The following is a 17,326-nucleotide window of genomic DNA, read 5'->3' as shown; positions in this document are numbered from 1 at the left end:
AGATTTTTAGAAAGTGAGCTGGAGTAATCATCACAAAAGGAAGACACTGAATAGTATGTGAATATTGCAAACAGGTGACATCAGTGGAATACATACCAAGGAACCCTCTTATGCCAGAACTGTTTCTTCCCAGGCCCACCCACAGTCATCTTTAGCAAAGACCATTTATTAAAATAGATAAATATTATACATACAATGCTGACATTAACCAGTCAGTCTTCTGATGGGTGCTCATCTCTGATCCCTGAAAAAGGGCTGCTAAGGAGGGAGACAACGAGATTTAAAATGAATTAAGCAACAGAGGGTCCTGTGGCACCTTTAAGACTAACTAACTGTTAGTCTTAAAGGTGCCACAGGACCCTCTGTTGCTTTTTACAGATTCAGACTAACACGGCTACCCCTCTGATACTTGACAAAATGAATTAAGTTGAGGCAGGACCAGAAACAAGCTTTGCTGCTGTGGGGTGCTCTGCTGACAATCATGCTTGTGTACATTGCTTGAAGCAGGGACTATGCCTTCCTCCGTTTTGTACAACACCAAGCAAAGGACAGAGCTCCCTAGATACAATTCCTGTTTGTTATTTTGTATCTGAATTGGAAACTATATATAGAAAAAAGGCCCTTCAACCGTAAAGGGTATTTTTAAAGTATTAGAGTCAATGAAGACCTTCCAAGTGGCCCTCCATCTCTCAGACCCCAGCTGATTCTTATGAAATACCAGTCCTCACTGTTTACGATAGCTCACTGGCTGTAAGCCTTTTTTTCCTGCTCGCTGTTATCACTTTTTGTTTTCTTTTTGAAATTCTTGGATCTTCATCAGGTGATTTTTGGAGTATGTCTGCAAGGAGAAGTGTCAATCTTGAGCATAATCAAAGGCCTTTTTACTTGGGAGCTAGCATCTGATCCAACTCCCATTGAAGTAAAAGCAGTCACTTACCTCCAGCTTTAGTTATGTTTAAGTACACAATGGTGGTAGTAGTGGTAGACTCCAAACCTCCCAACCCTGATGAGAGAGAACCCTGTGAATCCAATTAATAAGCACTGCCTGTGTAAAATTTGGATTAACCTATTGTGTTTCCTTTTCCTTTTCTCCAGGCATCAACAATGTTAAGAGCATCTTTAGCCCCTGTGTAAGTGTTTCTTGCTGAGCTTTGCATGGTTATCTTGTAAAGAGAGTATGTGGGAGGAGACAGCCAGTACCCAACTGGTTACTAATGAGAATCACTTGCCTCTCTGTGTATGGTTACCAACAACTATTGTATGTGAATGCAATGTGGCCCACACGCCTTTTGTAAACTCTTGATGTAAAGGGATCATTAACATTCCAATCTCAGCAAACTATTTTTAGCCCTGTTAATATTAGGGTTACCATACGTCCGGGTTTCCCCGGACATGTCCGGCTTTTGGGTCTTTAAATAGCCGTCCGGGGGGGAATTAGTAAAAAGCTAAAAATGTCCGGGATTTCCCCCCGGACGGCTATTTAAAGACCCAAAAGCGGCTGACAGGGCAGCCGCGCTGGCGGAAAGCGGTACCTGGAGCAGCATGGAGCGGCCGCGAGAGGTGGGTGCGGGCGGCCTGGCTCCCCCTGCCTGGGGCTCCCCTCGCCCAGGGCTTCAGGAGCTGCAGCTGAGGCAGTGAGGAACAGCCCGGAGCCGCTGGGGCCAGAGCCTCTTGGCCAGCCGCCGGAGGGAGCCGCTCAGCCGGGGGGGGGGGCCGGACTGGGCCGTGTCCCCTCCCCCCCCCCCCCCCCGCCACTCCAGCTTACCTGCTGCCTGCCTGTTTCAGGCTTCCTGTGAACATTTGATTCGCGGGAAGCAGGGGAGGGGGAGGAGCAGGCGGCGGAGCGTTCAGGGGAGGGGGTGGAATTGGGGCGGGGACTTTGGGGAAGGGGCGGAGTTGGGGCAGGGCCGGGGCCAGGACTGCAATATGGTAACCCTAGTTAATATAGCTTGTAGCACAATATTTTACTAGCTGGGATTCAGTGGCTGTATTTTTCTTAGTTGTTCTAGACAGTACAGTCCTGTTGTAGTTAGGTTCCCACAAATCCAGGAGGAAAGGAAGGCCGGAGTAAGCTTAGTTGTGTGTTCCTAGAACCAAATTTGCAGTGGATTTAGTAGCTTTGTCCCTGAAGGAATAATAATTGTATGGCAAGTTTTTCTGTGATTGAATGATTTTGTCTTAAAGGGATAATGGCCCTGGGGAACTTACTATGAGTAGGAGCGGTTTTAGCAGAAAATGTATATTTCAGTACTCAGAACAAAAATGGTTTAATGAAAGCAGCTTTTAAAAAAGTCACCATTCCCTTGCAGTGTTGTGCTAAGAAGCAGTATTGTGCTAGTGTATGAGAATAGAATGCAACCTTCACTGGCAATGCATATTACATTTGCCAGTTGATTTTCACTGTCCAGCCTGAGCAAAATGTACCTAGTAAACAAACTATAAATGGTGAAAAACCCAGTATTAAAAATCCTTTGAGTTCTAGTATTCTAAACTGATGTTAGTAATCAAGATGAGGAAAGAAGTCAAAAAATTGTGGGATTTATTTTCCTTTTAAAAGGAAGGACACATGCAAGTTGCTTTTTTGAAACCAGATTTGCTCTCTTCACTTACCTCACTTCAGTAGCCTCAACAGCTCCCGTAGAAGGAGTTCGACGTGGTTTTAATAAATGTCTGGTTTCCTATCTGCCATGTAGGAAAATGCAGGAAGTGCCATTGTTACCTTCTTTGGATTATGAGAAGCTGAAGAAAGATCTGATCAGCGGGAGCGATCGTCTTAAAGCTTTCTTACTGCAGGCTCTGCGCTGGGTAAGTGAGATGGTCTCACTACAAGTGAAGAAGGATCTCGTGCTACTGGCATAGGCCTTTTCTGAAGAGCTGGAGCTAAAAATCTAATTTTCAGACAAGACGGCTCACATCTGGAGTGAGCTGCCTTCCTCCAGAATAGGGTATGCGGGGGGCAGAGAGAGAATGCAGAGGCTTCTGTGCTTGAGTTTCAGTCAATGACACTTGCTGAGGCTCTGGAGTTGTTGAGGAAAGTGCAGGATGTGCCTTGTGAATTACATCTGTGGCCTTTCTGAGTGGTGAAGGCCAACTGGAAGATTTCGGAACCTTCATTGCAATGATGCCTGAGGGCGGGTAAGGGGTCCTTTTGTTTCATTGGGCATGTCTACACTACAAAATTAAGTCAACTTACATTAAGTTGATGTACAGCCACCACCATAATTACAGCTGTAGTTCATGTCCACACTTGCTCCTTCTTTTGGTGGTATGTGTCCTCACCAGGAGCACTTCCACGGGTTGAAGTGGGACACTAATAGCTGGCCCCGGGCAGCTCTGGGGTTCACAGCTGCCCCCCTCTCCCCGCCCTGGTGCTGAAAGCCCGAGCTATCAGTGCTGTGGCAGTGGGTCCTAGCTGTGAGCTTGCACCCTGCTGACAGCTCAGGCTCTCAGTACCAGCAGGGGGCTGGGGAGGGCTCCACTTGGGGCTGACAGCCAAAAGGCGATGTAAGTAATGTAGTGTCTAACCAGACGCTGTGTTGCCCTAGCTACTTTGACATAAACACTATGGCTGTCCTGGAGGTGGACTTATGTCAGTGTAGTGGGCCACTTACTTGGGCAGAAGCAGCATTGTAGTGTAAACACTGACATAATTAGGTCGATGTAAGCTGCCTTACGTTGACCTAACTCTGTAGTGTAGACCAAGCCAAAGAAATGATTGTGTGTCTTTGTTCAAGAAAAACTCTCTCTTGATAGGGCAATAATTGGAGAGAGACTGCCTATATCTCGAATCTTCCATTTTGGGGGGAAACTGTAAGCATATTCTAGCAAAACTTTGAAGGTGGCAACAAGAATCTTTTAACTTCATGCCACGGAAGAGGGGAAGCTAATGGAGGGATTCAAAAGGAAGGCTGACATGGGCAAAATGACAGGCAAGAAAGATGATCCTATAAACCAGGTAGATGCAGTGTAAACTTTCACACCCTATCTTACTAATGACTTGAGCCCTGTTGTGGGTCTTTTCCCTGTCTATCTTACTAGGTCAGTCCTCTGCAGATGCTGACAGATTCTGAATGAGTTTTGTGCTTGGCCACTGAGCTGAGAGCACTAAACTCATTTCACTTGCTGACAGACCTCAAAGTTGAATTCATCCTCTATGTGAGAGGAGGATTAATTCTCCACAAATAATTCTCCCAGACACTCTCTCACATTAGCATTAATTTATGTGAATGATTAATTTGCCACACCCCCTCCCCCATTTTTTATAGCGCTTGACGACGTCTCATCCCGGTGAGCAGAGAGACACCGTCCTGCAGGGTTATATCAGCAATGACCTACTGGATATCCACAACAGTAGCCAGGTCAGCAAGAGTAGATCTTACTCTGGTTTGTGTGTGATATTATTTATTTTTATAATGTGCTGATCAGTAAACTCTGTCTATTACAACATACAAATCATTAAACAGATTTGTACATGATCTGTTGGGTTGAGACATACATTTCAGAATACGTTGACCACTAATACAGATTCTCTGTCAGGGGAAGGGTTGGTCTGTCTGTTTTTGGGAGCTGACCTTTTTCATCCTAATTGCTATGTTGTGGGATGACCTCTTAACGGTGGTCCATAAGCCAAAATATGACATTTATCATTTATGCAGTAGGAGGGCCCAGTCCTGCTAGGCCTTGAGTGCCCTCGACTCCCATTGAGGTCAGTGGGATGCACACGGTACTCACAGGAGATGCTAAGCACCTCATAGACCAGGCCCTGAAACAGTTTCTATAAGTGATTCTGTGGGATCAGTTTGCTGAAATACTAGGTGTGTGTCTCTGTGGTTAGTGTTGTGCTGTGTTGTGTTACTAGAGTTCTTAATTTAGGTTTATACTGCATGCGAGTGTTTAGTACTTGTGGAGACATGGAAGTTCATTAATGCATTGAGGGCTTGCCCCTGCGGCAGTTGAAATCAATGGCAATTATACCATTGACTTACTTCAGTAGGAACAGGATCAGATCCTAACACAGTAGGTTGGCTCTCACTTGTGTGACTTGTCACAGGAGAATGACTCACTCGATAAATCTTTTTTGAGTAAATTATGGATTGTAAGAGGATACACTAAATTTATTTCTCTTGTGACCCAGAATAAGAATTAAACTAGAATTTTGTTCTTACGATGTACATACAATATATCCTTTTATGCAGCACCTGCAATCACATTTTAAAATTCAGTAAATTCAGCACTTATAACTTTTCTTTCGCAGAATGCTCTAGCCTGCATATTGATTGGAAGGGGTCCTCAGTGATTGATAATCCAGCTGGGGTCATTAACAAAGTCATGACTTTTATATTTATTGATGATAATTAATTTTATCCAGAGTAGCAGTTTCATTCTTTATCTCTTTGATGCCATGGGTCTAATTTTCAAGATGTAAGCCCGTTGTCCTCATCAGGATGCATTTGTTGCCTCTACAGGTACCCTAGAAATCTTAGAAATGTAGTGTTGGAAGGGACATCAAGAGGTCATCTAATCCAGTCGTTCTCAACCAGGGGTATGCGTACTCCGGGGGGTATGCTGAGGTCTTCCAGGGGGTACATCAACTCATCTAGATATTTGCCTAGTTTTACAACAGGCTGCATAAAAAGCACTGGTGAAGTCAGTACAAACTAAAATTTCATAGACGGTGACTTGTTTTATACTGCTCTATATATTATAGGCTGAAATGGAACTACAATATTTATGTACCGTTTGATTTATTTTATAATTATATGGTAAAATGAGAAAGTCAGCAATTTTTCAGTAATAGCACTTTTGTATTTTTATGTCTGATTTTGTAAGCAAGTAGTTTTTAAGAGAGGTGAAACTTGGGGTACGCAAAACAAATCAAACTCCTGAAAGGCATACAGTAGTCTGGAAAGGTTGAAAACCACTGATCTAGTCCATGTCCTCCCCAGCCCCATGCTGAGACATGACAAGTATACCTGGACCATCCCTGACTGGTGTTTGTCAAATATTCTTTAAAACATCCAAGAAGGAGGATTCCATCACCTTCCTGGGTAATCCGTTCCTGGGCTTACCTATCCTTATAATTAGAAAGATTTGTCTAATATCTAACCTAAATCTCCCTTGCTGCAAACTAAGCTGATTACTTCTTATCCTACCCTTGGTGGAAATGGAGAATAATTGATCACTGTCTTCTTTATACTTTTTACCTATGTAAAGACTTACGTCCCCTCTCGGTCTTCTCGTCTCTAGACGAAACATGCCCAGTTCTTTCAACCTTTCCTCATAGACCGTGTTTCTAAACCTCTTACTTTGCACTTGTCTTTATTGAATTTCATCTTACTGTTTTCAAACCAATGCTCCAGTTTATCAAGATCATTGTGAATTCTGATCATGTCCTGCAAAGTGCTTGCAAGCCCTCTGAACTTATCATCTGCAAATTTCATGAGTAAACTCTCTATTCCATCATCCAAGTCACTAAGGAAAATATTGGATAGTACCAGATCCAGGACAGACCTGTATGGGACCTCACTTGATATGTCCTCCCAGTTCAATAGCAAACCATTGATAACTACTCAATGAGTACTTTTTTTCATCCAATTGTGCACCTACCTTATTATAATGTTATCTAGACCGTATTCCCCTAGTTCAGGGGAATACGTTCAGACCAGGGCCGCCCAGAGGGGGGGGCAAGTGGGGCAATTTGTCCCGGGCCCTGCAGGGGCCCCCACGAGAGTTTTTCGGGGCCCCTGGAGCGGGGTCCTTCACTCGCTCCGGGGGCCCCGGAAAACTCTCGCGGGGCCCAGGGCCCCGGAGCTTCTTCCGCTCTGGGTCTTCAGCGGCGGCGGGGGGTCCTTCCGCTCTGGGACCCACCGCCGAAGTGCCCCGAAGACCCGCGGCGGGGGTCCTTCCGCCCCGGGACCCGCTGGCCCCCGCCGCCAAAGACCCCAGGCCCCCTGAATCCTCTGGGCGGCCCTGGTTCAGACTTTTTGTTAATGGTTCCCTTGCACCTAAACATGCTAATAGCTGTCAAACAGCAAATGTCCCTATTCCAAGTAGTAGTATTGCTTAGTCAGAAATGAACAAAACCCCTACAAAATATTTGTTTTATTCAAAGAAGCTAACTTTATTAATTTGAGTTTAGTTAACTTAATTTCCTTTTCTAGGGTGCTGCTTCATTATGACTTTACCCTGCACATCAAAGCTTGTTCTATTTTGTTACCACACCTTTTTCACCCATACAACTGGAAGATTAAAGTCAAGTTGGAAACTTGTTAATATGCTTTTGTTTGTACAGTTCTGATATTTGCTCTGCGTCATTTATAATGCCTTTAAACATTTCATAAGCCTGTGCTAGAATTTTCCAGCTTCATTTATTTTGATAAATGTTTGCTTTCTCTTGCAGCGAAATGTGCTAAAATTGCTACATTCCAAGAGTGAGGTGGTCCGACAGTACGTGGCGAGACTTATCAATGCTTTTGCTTCGCTGGCAGAAGGTAAGAGATGCACTGCAAAGGGCTGGACTCTTCATGTACCTTTTTCAGAGTAGCAGCCGTGTTAGTCTGTATCCGCAAAAATAACAGGAGTACTTGTGGCACCTTAGAGACTAACAAATTTATTAGAGCATAAGCTTTCGTGGGCTACAACCCACTTCTTCGGATGCATACCTTGGATGCATCCGGATGTGTACCTTGGCACATTATAAGGACTTTATTGTCCTTGTGTGTGGAAATTCAAATACATCCTTCTTCTGGGTGTTCATTGTCCTTTGTTATATTTGTCCAAGGTTGAGAATTGTCAGTGTCGGTACAGTTGCCACAGTTTATTTCAGCTTTTGTTATTTCACCTTTTATAGTGTGTGGTCTTTGTCATGGGCAGCCGGTGAACCGGTAGCTGGGGGAGGCTAGCCTGTGGCCAGCCCCGCCCCCCCCGCCCAAGGACCCGTCCCCCTTCCCCCATCGGAACACCCCCCTTCCCGCGGCCGCCACCCCCCCCCCCCCGGCCGCCCCAGCGCCGGGTGGGACGGCGATGTGCAGCCTGCCCTACCCTCCCGGCCCCTGAGTGCTGGGCAGGTGGGCCAATGGCACGCGAGCAGCCCGGCCCCCAAGCGCCAGGCGGGTGGGCAGCCCAGTGCCTCCAGTCCCCCCTCCCCCAAGCACTGCCTGGGCTAGGGCCAAGGGGGCAGGGCAAGCAGGAGCCGGAGGGGGCTCGGGGAGGAGTGTGGGTGGGGCCACGCTGGGCTGTTTGGGAAGGCACTGCCTTTCCCAGCCTATGCGCCATGCCTCCCATGGTCTCTGTAGGCCGTTAACAGTAGGTTTTCTAATTTCCACACTATACATTATCATTGTTATGTCTTCAGTCCCTTCATGGGGCAGTGAAGTGTGCTCTTCAACCACAGTAGTTGTGCATCTTGTAGAACCAAACCTGTAACTGTTCCCATCTTGCATCATTAATGTTCTGAAAATGCACATTTAAAACAGCTACCCAAAAAAACTGCCATGATCAAAGACTACTGCAGAGAGTCCCAGCCACTGGGTTGTGTGCTAGTACTGATACAGCAGATTTTTGTATCTGGTACTGTACCCTCCCCTTCTCTACCTTGATGAACCTCTGTGCATCACTGCTGCCCGGTTAGTTGCATACTAAACTATGATGGAGCTTTGCTCCAAACCTTGGTCTCTCAGACTGGGATTTTCAAAGGGGCCTATTAGAGCTAGGTATCCAACCGCCATTAAAAGTCAATAGGAGCTGGACACTTAACTTTCTTAGGCCCCTTTGGAAATCCAAAACTTAAGTGTCAGATCACCCTGAGCAATATGGTAAAAAGTACATGGTTGAATGAGAGGTAGCGAGGTCTGGCTAGTACGGCCAAAGTACTAGCTTGGTCAACTGGTACAGTTGCCCCAAATGGGTGGAAGCCATCTTAAAAGTGATGTGTTTCGTGCAGATTGTGGGTTTCTACTGCCTTGTTAGAGAGAGAAAGTTGGCTCAAGCCATCTTTCTTTGCAAAAGGGGAGGGAGGCTCTCTTTCGTGGGCTGGTATCTCACTATCTATTCTTTCATCACTGTTTGCACCAGGTCGGCTCTACCTTTCCCAGAACCCAAAGTTGCTGCGAGTGCTGGAGGAAAGGCTGAAAGCTGAAGACAAGGATTCCCTTACACGGGAGAATGTTCTGGGGGCTTTGCAGAAATTCAGCCTCAGGTGATGACAGCTCAGCAGGCAGTGGTGACAGCAGGAAGGGAAATGCAGACTAGGCAGGCTCTGTTCAGGGAGGAAAGAAGAGCACTTGATTTTTGTACAACAGTCATCAGAACCCACTGTGGCTGATGAAAGAAGTGCCATTGATAACTTGAGGAGGCCCCAACTCTGCTGGCAGAATTAGTCTGATTTCTTAGCAATTGTCAGACTCAAGTGAATTTATGCACATTAATGTCTGTGCATTTTAATATGTATTTTTAATTGCACAACCTCATTGAAACTATATCAGGACAGCTCCCTTATCCTGAAAGTCCCAAAAATCTATACAGGGACAAGCAAAACTGAGTTCTCATTCAGTTATCGGCAAAGGGTGGGGTCAGGGTTTGCCCTCTCTGCATAGAATTAGCTAGTTTTCATCCTCGACCTTTGAGTCTGGAGCCATCCATTCAGACACTGTCTCTCCTTTGGCTTTTGTGAAAGCACCTCTAGCTTAGAAAATGTGCTGCCAGTGCCTCCTGCAGTGAATTTCTCATGGGACTGGAGGAAGGTAGATGATGTCACACCCTCCTGAGTCAGTCACACTCCATCTACGTCCCTCAGAAGAGCAGCAAGGAATCAGTCTTGCATAATTACAAGAGATGTTCAGTCTCTCTTTTAAATTAGGATTAAAAGTTTGCCTTTGAAGATTGTGGGTTTGTTTTTGTTTGTTATATTTGTCTCATTTAAAACTTGACTGGAGAAAACATTTGAATATAACATAAGGGAGAGATCCTACACTGGACCCCTGAGATGGGGAAGATGAGACTAAACACATTTTCTTTCATTCGAGATTTTATGGTATCAGGCAAATTGTTTCCTGTACCATGCTGCTTGGAATCCCAGCCAGAAAAAAAAAATCAGATGCCATTCTTAGAGAAAAAGAAGTTTCTGTAAATGCAGTTATGAAGAATACAGGGGAATTTATGAAGTATTCTTTTGGCATTAAGCACGTTATGGTGCAATAGGCTGCAGAGAATTTAAAATTATATATTTTTAACTCTAGTATTTAATCTTGTGGACTGCTACAGATACCCCATATGAAGACATTTTTCTTTGTATCAAATGTTCCCCAGGTACTGCTCCAGTCCATGCCACAAGCCCACTTGGCAATCCATGAGTGCAGCAAGCTTCTCTGGGGGGGGGGGGGGGCGGCTATCTGGATTAATTGCCCGGCCTTTTAATAATAATAGGAATACATATTTTTTTGTTCATTGAAGATTATTTTTGGTCGACCTGTGAATTAGGCTTAAAGTGCCACGGACGTTAGATAAAATGGAGGTAATGAGCTCTTCAGCACTAAGTTTCCACCAGTGAAACAGCATCTTGTAGTAATCCAGGCTCAGACACCAGGTAAAAGGAGTTCATAGAATCATACAATCATAATATATGAGGGTTGGAAGGGATCTCAGGAGGTCATCTAGTCCAACCTGCTGCTCAAAGCAGGACCAATCCCCAACTAAATCATCCCAGCCAGGGCTTTGTCAAGCCGGACCTTAAAAACCTCTAAGGAAGGAGATTCCACCACCTCCCTAGATAACCCATTCCAGTGCTTCACCACCCTCCTAGTGAAAAAGTTTTTCCTAATATCCAACCTAAACCTCCCCCACTGCAACTTGAGACTGTTACTCGTTGTTCTGTCATCTGCTGCCACTGAGAACAGCCGAGCTCCATCCTCTTTGGAGCCCCCTTTCAGGTAGTTGAAAGCAGCTATCAAATCCCCCCTCATTCTTCTCTTCTGCAGAGTTCTGCATCCTGGTTTGAATTTCTGGTGAATGTCTTGCCTTGTCAGGGAACAGACAGCCTTGTAGTTAGCAGAACCTTCACATATTCAGTGTGGTATTGTATAGGGGGTAACTCTGTGTGAGAAGAGAGTTAAATGAACCAAGAATCTTTCCAGGGAAAAGAGCAAATAAGATTAAGCAATGATAATATTTGCTAAATTGGGGGTGGGAATGGCGGTGGGAACCAGCTTTCCTTGCATCTTCTCCCACAGACATAGCTACTGCTGCATGTTGGGGTGGCGTGATTAAGTCAACGGGAGAACTCTCTCCCGTCGGCTTACAGCAACTACAGTAGAGAGCTTACAGTGGTGCAGCTGCAAGCTCTCTAGTGTAGCCATAGCCTAAGTCTTCGCACCCTACAGCTGTCTCTCTCTTCACTTCTTCGGGTTTTATTAATGCTCTAGTTTGCCTGTGCCAAAAAGTGTCATTTACACTCCTTGTTGGAGGGCCAACATGTAGGATATAGGAGAAGTAGTGTTTTACTGCACTCTTATTTGAAATAAATATATCCAGTATAAAATGTATTTGTTTTATATCCTAGACGTGCCTTGCAGACGGCTATGATCAATGACGGGCTCATTTTCTGGCTGGTTGATGTTCTAAAGGATACGGATTGCCTGTCAGATTACACGCTGGAATATTCTGTCGCCTTGCTCATGAATCTTTGTCTCAGGAGTTCAGGTCACTTACAGTTACAGATGTGATTTTCTGCTGGGAAATGGGTGGGAAAAACCCTGACCTTGAACCTTCCATACTGAAATTATTGAGGTCTTTCAAGTGATTTTGCTTTGTCTGTTTTTATCAAGATTTATTTGTGTTAGATGGCCCCCACCACTGTAGAATCTGAGCTCCATAAATGGTGCTTTTGATCAGGTATCTTTTTTCCAACCTGCTTTGAAACAAAATCCACTCCTTGTGAGGAATCAAAACTCACCTTCTTGCTGGAGTTTGGCTTTGTTACCAAAGAAATTAAATTAGTGTTCAGCTCAGTCCTCCCCGGCTTGTCTGTACCTAGGGTTTTCCCCCTCAGAACTGCTCTATCTACACCTAGGTCCTCTCTGTAGAGAGCCACTCCCACTTTCCTTTATATAAGGGTGATGTAAGGAGCCACCCACCTCACTGAGTCAGCAAAACTCATTTAACCCCTTCCCAGCATGTTCATCACCAAATAGAGTAGAGTGTTTCAAGCAAAAACAGTCTGCCTGCTACAGGGCTAGTATGAGTTACCTGATTTCTGACTGGCTGAAGCAAACAATATGCCTGTTTATAAAAGCCAGTTAGAATTGAACTATTCAATAATGCAATACGGCCCAATCCTCACCTTGCAGGATTGGACCCATAGCGCTCAACAGTCCTCTTACGACACAGAGATCCCCACGATAATATAATGATACAGTTTGTGACCCCAAGGAGTTTACGATCTTAAAAGATTTTAATAATAAAAAAAAAGGGGGGTGGAGTTAAATCTAGACAAGTAAACAATAGCCCTCAATTGGCATCATCAAAGTGACATCTTTGTTAAACTGTTGTGGGATCAATGTCTCAGACTTTGAAAGTAAATATTTTAGAACACGTACCTGTCTAAAACCAGAGTAACTCCATTGACTTCAGTAGCGTTATTCTGAGAACAGAATTTAGTCCATTGCATATTGCATTGTATTAATTTTTAGGAAAGAAAGAAGAGTTTGGTTCTTTTAATTTCCTTTTCTGTATTCAAAAAAAAAAAAATTATGCCTCTGCAGGGAAGAAAATGTGTGCGAAAGTTGCAAACCACGTGCTCAAAGTTCTCTCTGATCTCCTTGGCCATGAGAACCATGAGGTACTTGTACAGCAAATATTCCTCTGTTTGGGCAAGGGAAGGGTAAAGCTGATGATTTAAAAAAAAAAAAAAAAAAGTTGTGTTTTGCTTGGTCCTTTGCTATTGTACCCTGGCAGTAAATCACATGGAATTTCAGTAAAGTTCACAGTCCTGTAAACGCATCTGAGCTCAGTGAACGCTGTGGTTTTTTTCCCCTAGAGATTTTGTTGTCTCTCTTCAACCGTATGATTAGTAATTTGAAAATGAATGTTTGGTAGCGGTGTGGTTATCACATTCCAGACTGTAGGTTCCTGGGATTATTTTAAAGTAATCTAAAACCAAATCTTTCCAAGCCTTACGACATCAGGAGATATAAAACTATTTGCGATGCAGACCATATGCAAAGCATCAGGTGCAAACAAGTCACCTCCACCAATATTTCTTTTTCTTTTTTTTTAAAGAATACTATAAAAATAGCTGGATGGCCCTAAGCATTCAACTCCAAATATCTCTCCATCTGCTGCTTTGTGTGGGCTGCCATTTTACGCTTAATGATCTCAGTTCCTTTTCTTGTCCCAGAAACACTTATGTGATGGCTTGCCACATCATGCAACCCTAGGGCAGAATGCTAATAATAACAGCTTACTTTTATCTAGTACCTTTCATCTCAAAGGGTCCCATTATACACCGCCCCTTGTTATACATCATTACTTCATCCACCTCTGGGATGGACTGAGATCTCTGGTTAACTGCACACAGCAAGACAAAACAGCAGTTCAGGGCAGGCGAAAGTGGATACAGCATGTGCCTTCAGTGTGAATTGTAAAGGAAGTGTGGGGAGGCAGAATGTCATTTATCAGAGTGGGAATTTTGGCCAGGACATCAGGGCTCAGTCCCTGACTTTCATGGAAAATGGCTTGGAACCTTTGCTGAACACCAGTGGCCAGGCCGACAGTTTTATATCCCATTCTGCATTTAAACATCTTTTTATTTTTTTACCTTATTGAAACTGAAAGTAGCGACAATTTCCCTGAGCAACTTGTGTGTTTCTTCCATGTTTTATAAAAATTCACGGTGTGATGTGGCTCAGCACCTCTCTGTACTACTTTATTTTAATTAAGATTCATCTTGGGAGGCTTTTGTTGGATTGTATTGTTAGCCTTGTTTTTGTGACCAATGTGAATTTGAAGGTGGTTTGTACAGTGCATGGTGATGTCCACTTATGGCCCAGTCCTGCACCATTTAAGTCAATAGACGTTTTGCCATTGAAGTCAATGGCAGTAGGATGAGGCCCTTAAATGACGGTAGTGTTTTCTGAAGTTTATAGAACTCAAACTAGTAGTCTAGATCTAGATATACTATGTTATAATTATTGACAATCTGTCCTGTGCAAAAGAGATTCCTCATGGGTTTTTAAAGTAGATGAGTAGAACAGTGGGACCGAACCCTCTTCATCATGAGAGGCAACTTTGGTTCATAGTAGGTAGTTAGTGCAAGTATATGCAGCGAACTGGACCTACCTACAAAAATTCTTCTAACAAAATCAAGTGATAGGGCTGAAGAAGAGACCTCTGGGATCTTCTGGGTCACCTCTTGTCTCAAGAAGTTTGAGATATGACGTTAGCTTAGCTTACTTTTCCTTAAAGCTATCTAATACCGCCATGACAGTAAACAGAACCAAGAACGGTGTTTAGGACCTTCACATATTTGTTGCATTCTTGGTCTAAATCTACATGAGCCTCATTGCTTATATCCTTCAAGAGGTGCAGAGAGTGCAGAAATCCGTGGAATCCACATGTAGCTAAACTTGGCCCCCACACAAAGCTCCTGATTACCAGCTGGCCTTCTGATCACCTTCCCAAAAGTTCACTGATCACCAAGTGGCATTATCTAAAGCAGGGAGACTTTTGTGTGAGTGGGCTGCAGGCATCAGATTCCATGCGTATGGCTCAGTAAATGGCTCCTTTCCACCTACGCTTCGCCTGGTGGGTAGAATTCAAGAGTTGGAATAATTAAAAATGGACTGACCATTGGCACATTTTCTTCCTTCTCAGATACAGCCATATGTGAATGGAGCGCTGTACAGCATTCTTGCTATCCCTTCCATACGAGAAGAAGCCAGAGCAATGGTAAGGAAATCGGATTATACAGAGAAAAGAAAGCAGAAGAAACTGATTGAGTAAGGAAGTAACATATCTACATAATCATTTTTCTGACACCTACACTTCAAACCATGCTGTAAATGCTTATTTGGAGTTCTCATTTTACTTCTGCAACCCCTCCCCTCCCCATATGTAATTTCATTAAAGTAACTGTAGGTAATGTTAAAGATTCCATTATTCTCTGGGCTGTGTCACAGAGTATGTCATTATATTGGGCCAATTCCACCTTGCTGCAAGCCGGTCTGACGTGACTGAAGTCAGTGGAGTTGCATCCACTTACACCCAGGCTGAGTTTGGATCACTGTTTCCTATTGACTACTACAAAGCTGTGTGGTCCAGGCTGAGACGCTCCATCCATTACAAAGTGGTCTGTGAGAAATTGTAGTCAAAATGGAACTGCTGGATGTTCTGAAAGAGGGAATTTGCCATCCCTGTAGCTGGTGATGATGAAGGAATTGAGGGGATGAATGGTCTCCTGCAGAGCTGACACTATCTTTTGGAGGAGATAACAATGCACCATGGCAAGCCAGCAGGGAGAGGCTTGTATCTAGTCTAATTTGCAATTGCTCACATTGTCCGTTTGATTATGTGAAATCAATTTAAATGTAAACCTCGGCAGCATGTCTCCTTTCCTGTCATTCTTCTCTTACTATGTCTATTCAAAAGGCATCTCTGAAGACTCCGTTTTCTGCTTTTTCGTGTTTAAATGTTTGGATTAAAAATAGCTGTTCATTATTGGCTCTTCCAGCGTTAGCTGGGGAAGGTGATACCTCATTAAATAATACTTGTAATAATTAGGATGAGAGGCCACTTCCCTGCATCTGGAAGATTCCTAAGGAATAGCCTGTACTGGCGATCTATTTTAAAGGACAACTTGGGGTTGATTTTTCAGAGTCAGTAGGAGTCGGACACACAACTGCTTTTTGTACCTTTGAAAATCTCCCCCTTAATACACACAATTTATGTGTGTGGGTGTCTCCCATGTATTCACATATCTGGTGGGGTTAGCAGGTCGCTAGTGTTCTACCCGTTGTGGTATCCACCTAAGGAGGAAGGGACAGGGCTTGGATGTCTAAATTAGGATTTAAAGGTGCTATTTTAGAACATGTTAGCTAACACGATTCAACTCACATGTTTGAAAAAGCAAACGTAGACAAGGCGGTGTAGATTTTAACACATGCTAAGCTGATCATGTTAACCCATAGGCTGCCTCGAGGCTTTAACTTGACAGGTTTAGCTTGTGTTGAAGGCAGACTTTTCAAATGTTAGGTTTTCTCTTCATGTACAGCGCTACAGCGGTGCAGCTGCATCTCTTGTAGCACTTTAGTGAAGACGCCACTACCCTGACGGGAGCGCTTCTCCCGTCTGCATGGTAGCTCTGTTGGCTAGAGAAGCTCTCCTGTTGTGCTGTATCCACAGGGTTAGTCTGGTGTAACTGCATCACTCGGGTGTGGATTTTTCACATCCCTGGGTGACTGAGGGCACGGCTACACTTGCAGCTGTACAGCGCTGTGAGTTAAACCCGCCTTCGTACAGCTGAGTAGGGAAAGCACTGCAGTCTGTCCACACTGACAGCTGCCAGCGCACTGGCGTGGCCACATCTGCAGCGTTTGCAGCGGCATTGGGAGCGGTGCATTATGGGCAGCTATCCCAGCATTCATGTGGCTGCAACGTGCTTTTCAAAAGGGGTGGGGTGGGGTGGAGTGTGACAGGGAGTATGTGTGGGGGGGAGTGAGTGGTTTTTGGGGTGCTGAGAGTGTGTCAGCACCCTGCCTTGCAAGTTCCGACCCCCCTGCCCCGCCTGCTTCTCATTCACTCACTCAAAGCAAACAGCAAAATGTTTGCGTTTTCTCTCTGGTACGGAGCTTTGAAATGGCTCTTCCTCATTCCTGGAGTGGCCACTTGATAAGGGGGTAAGGGGATTATCACAGTGCAGCAAGTTAACTCCTCGTTCACACTGACACCCGGAAGTTGCAGCCACTACGCTACTGTAGCCAGGGAGATACAGCGCTGTACGTGCCTTGCCAGTATGGACGGGGAGTGAGGTACAGCGCTCTGGGCAGCTTTATTGCGCTGTAACTCGCAAGTGTAGTCAAGGCCATAGTTATACCGATATAGGTCTGTAGTGTAGACCTGGCCTTAGTTAGAAACAGGGCCGGCTCTAACTTTTTTGCCGCCCCCCGCAAAAAAGAAGAGTGCCGCATCCCCCCCCCCCCCCGGCGAGCGCCACGCCGCGCCGCCGTACCCCCCCCAGTGCCGCCGAAATCCCCGCCCCCCCAGCACCACGCCGCCTGAATCCCCGCCCCCCAGAACGCCACGCCGCCCGAAGCCATGCCCCCTCCGAGCACCGCGC

The 17,326-nt window shown here is 44.8% G+C and overlaps 1 protein-coding gene across 1 annotated transcript in view; it reads left to right on the top strand.

Annotated features, from left to right (window-relative positions):
- Positions 1 to 17,326, top strand: part of ARMC9 (armadillo repeat containing 9) — a 115,487-nt gene that overhangs the window by 57,430 nt on the left and 40,731 nt on the right. The window contains exons 11-18 of the mRNA XM_065410958.1: positions 1,096 to 1,130; positions 2,694 to 2,805; positions 4,266 to 4,358; positions 7,400 to 7,490; positions 9,073 to 9,196; positions 11,555 to 11,694; positions 12,756 to 12,832; positions 14,866 to 14,940. Coding sequence (XP_065267030.1) covers positions 1,096 to 1,130; positions 2,694 to 2,805; positions 4,266 to 4,358; positions 7,400 to 7,490; positions 9,073 to 9,196; positions 11,555 to 11,694; positions 12,756 to 12,832; positions 14,866 to 14,940 — 747 coding nt within the window. The remainder of the gene's footprint in view (positions 1 to 1,095; positions 1,131 to 2,693; positions 2,806 to 4,265; positions 4,359 to 7,399; positions 7,491 to 9,072; positions 9,197 to 11,554; positions 11,695 to 12,755; positions 12,833 to 14,865; positions 14,941 to 17,326) is intronic.

Source organism: Emys orbicularis, chromosome 9, assembly GCF_028017835.1.
Source record: "Emys orbicularis isolate rEmyOrb1 chromosome 9, rEmyOrb1.hap1, whole genome shotgun sequence".
In the NCBI taxonomy this organism is placed as follows: Eukaryota; Metazoa; Chordata; order Testudines; family Emydidae; genus Emys; species Emys orbicularis.
This window is presented reverse-complemented; position numbering and strand designations above follow the sequence as displayed.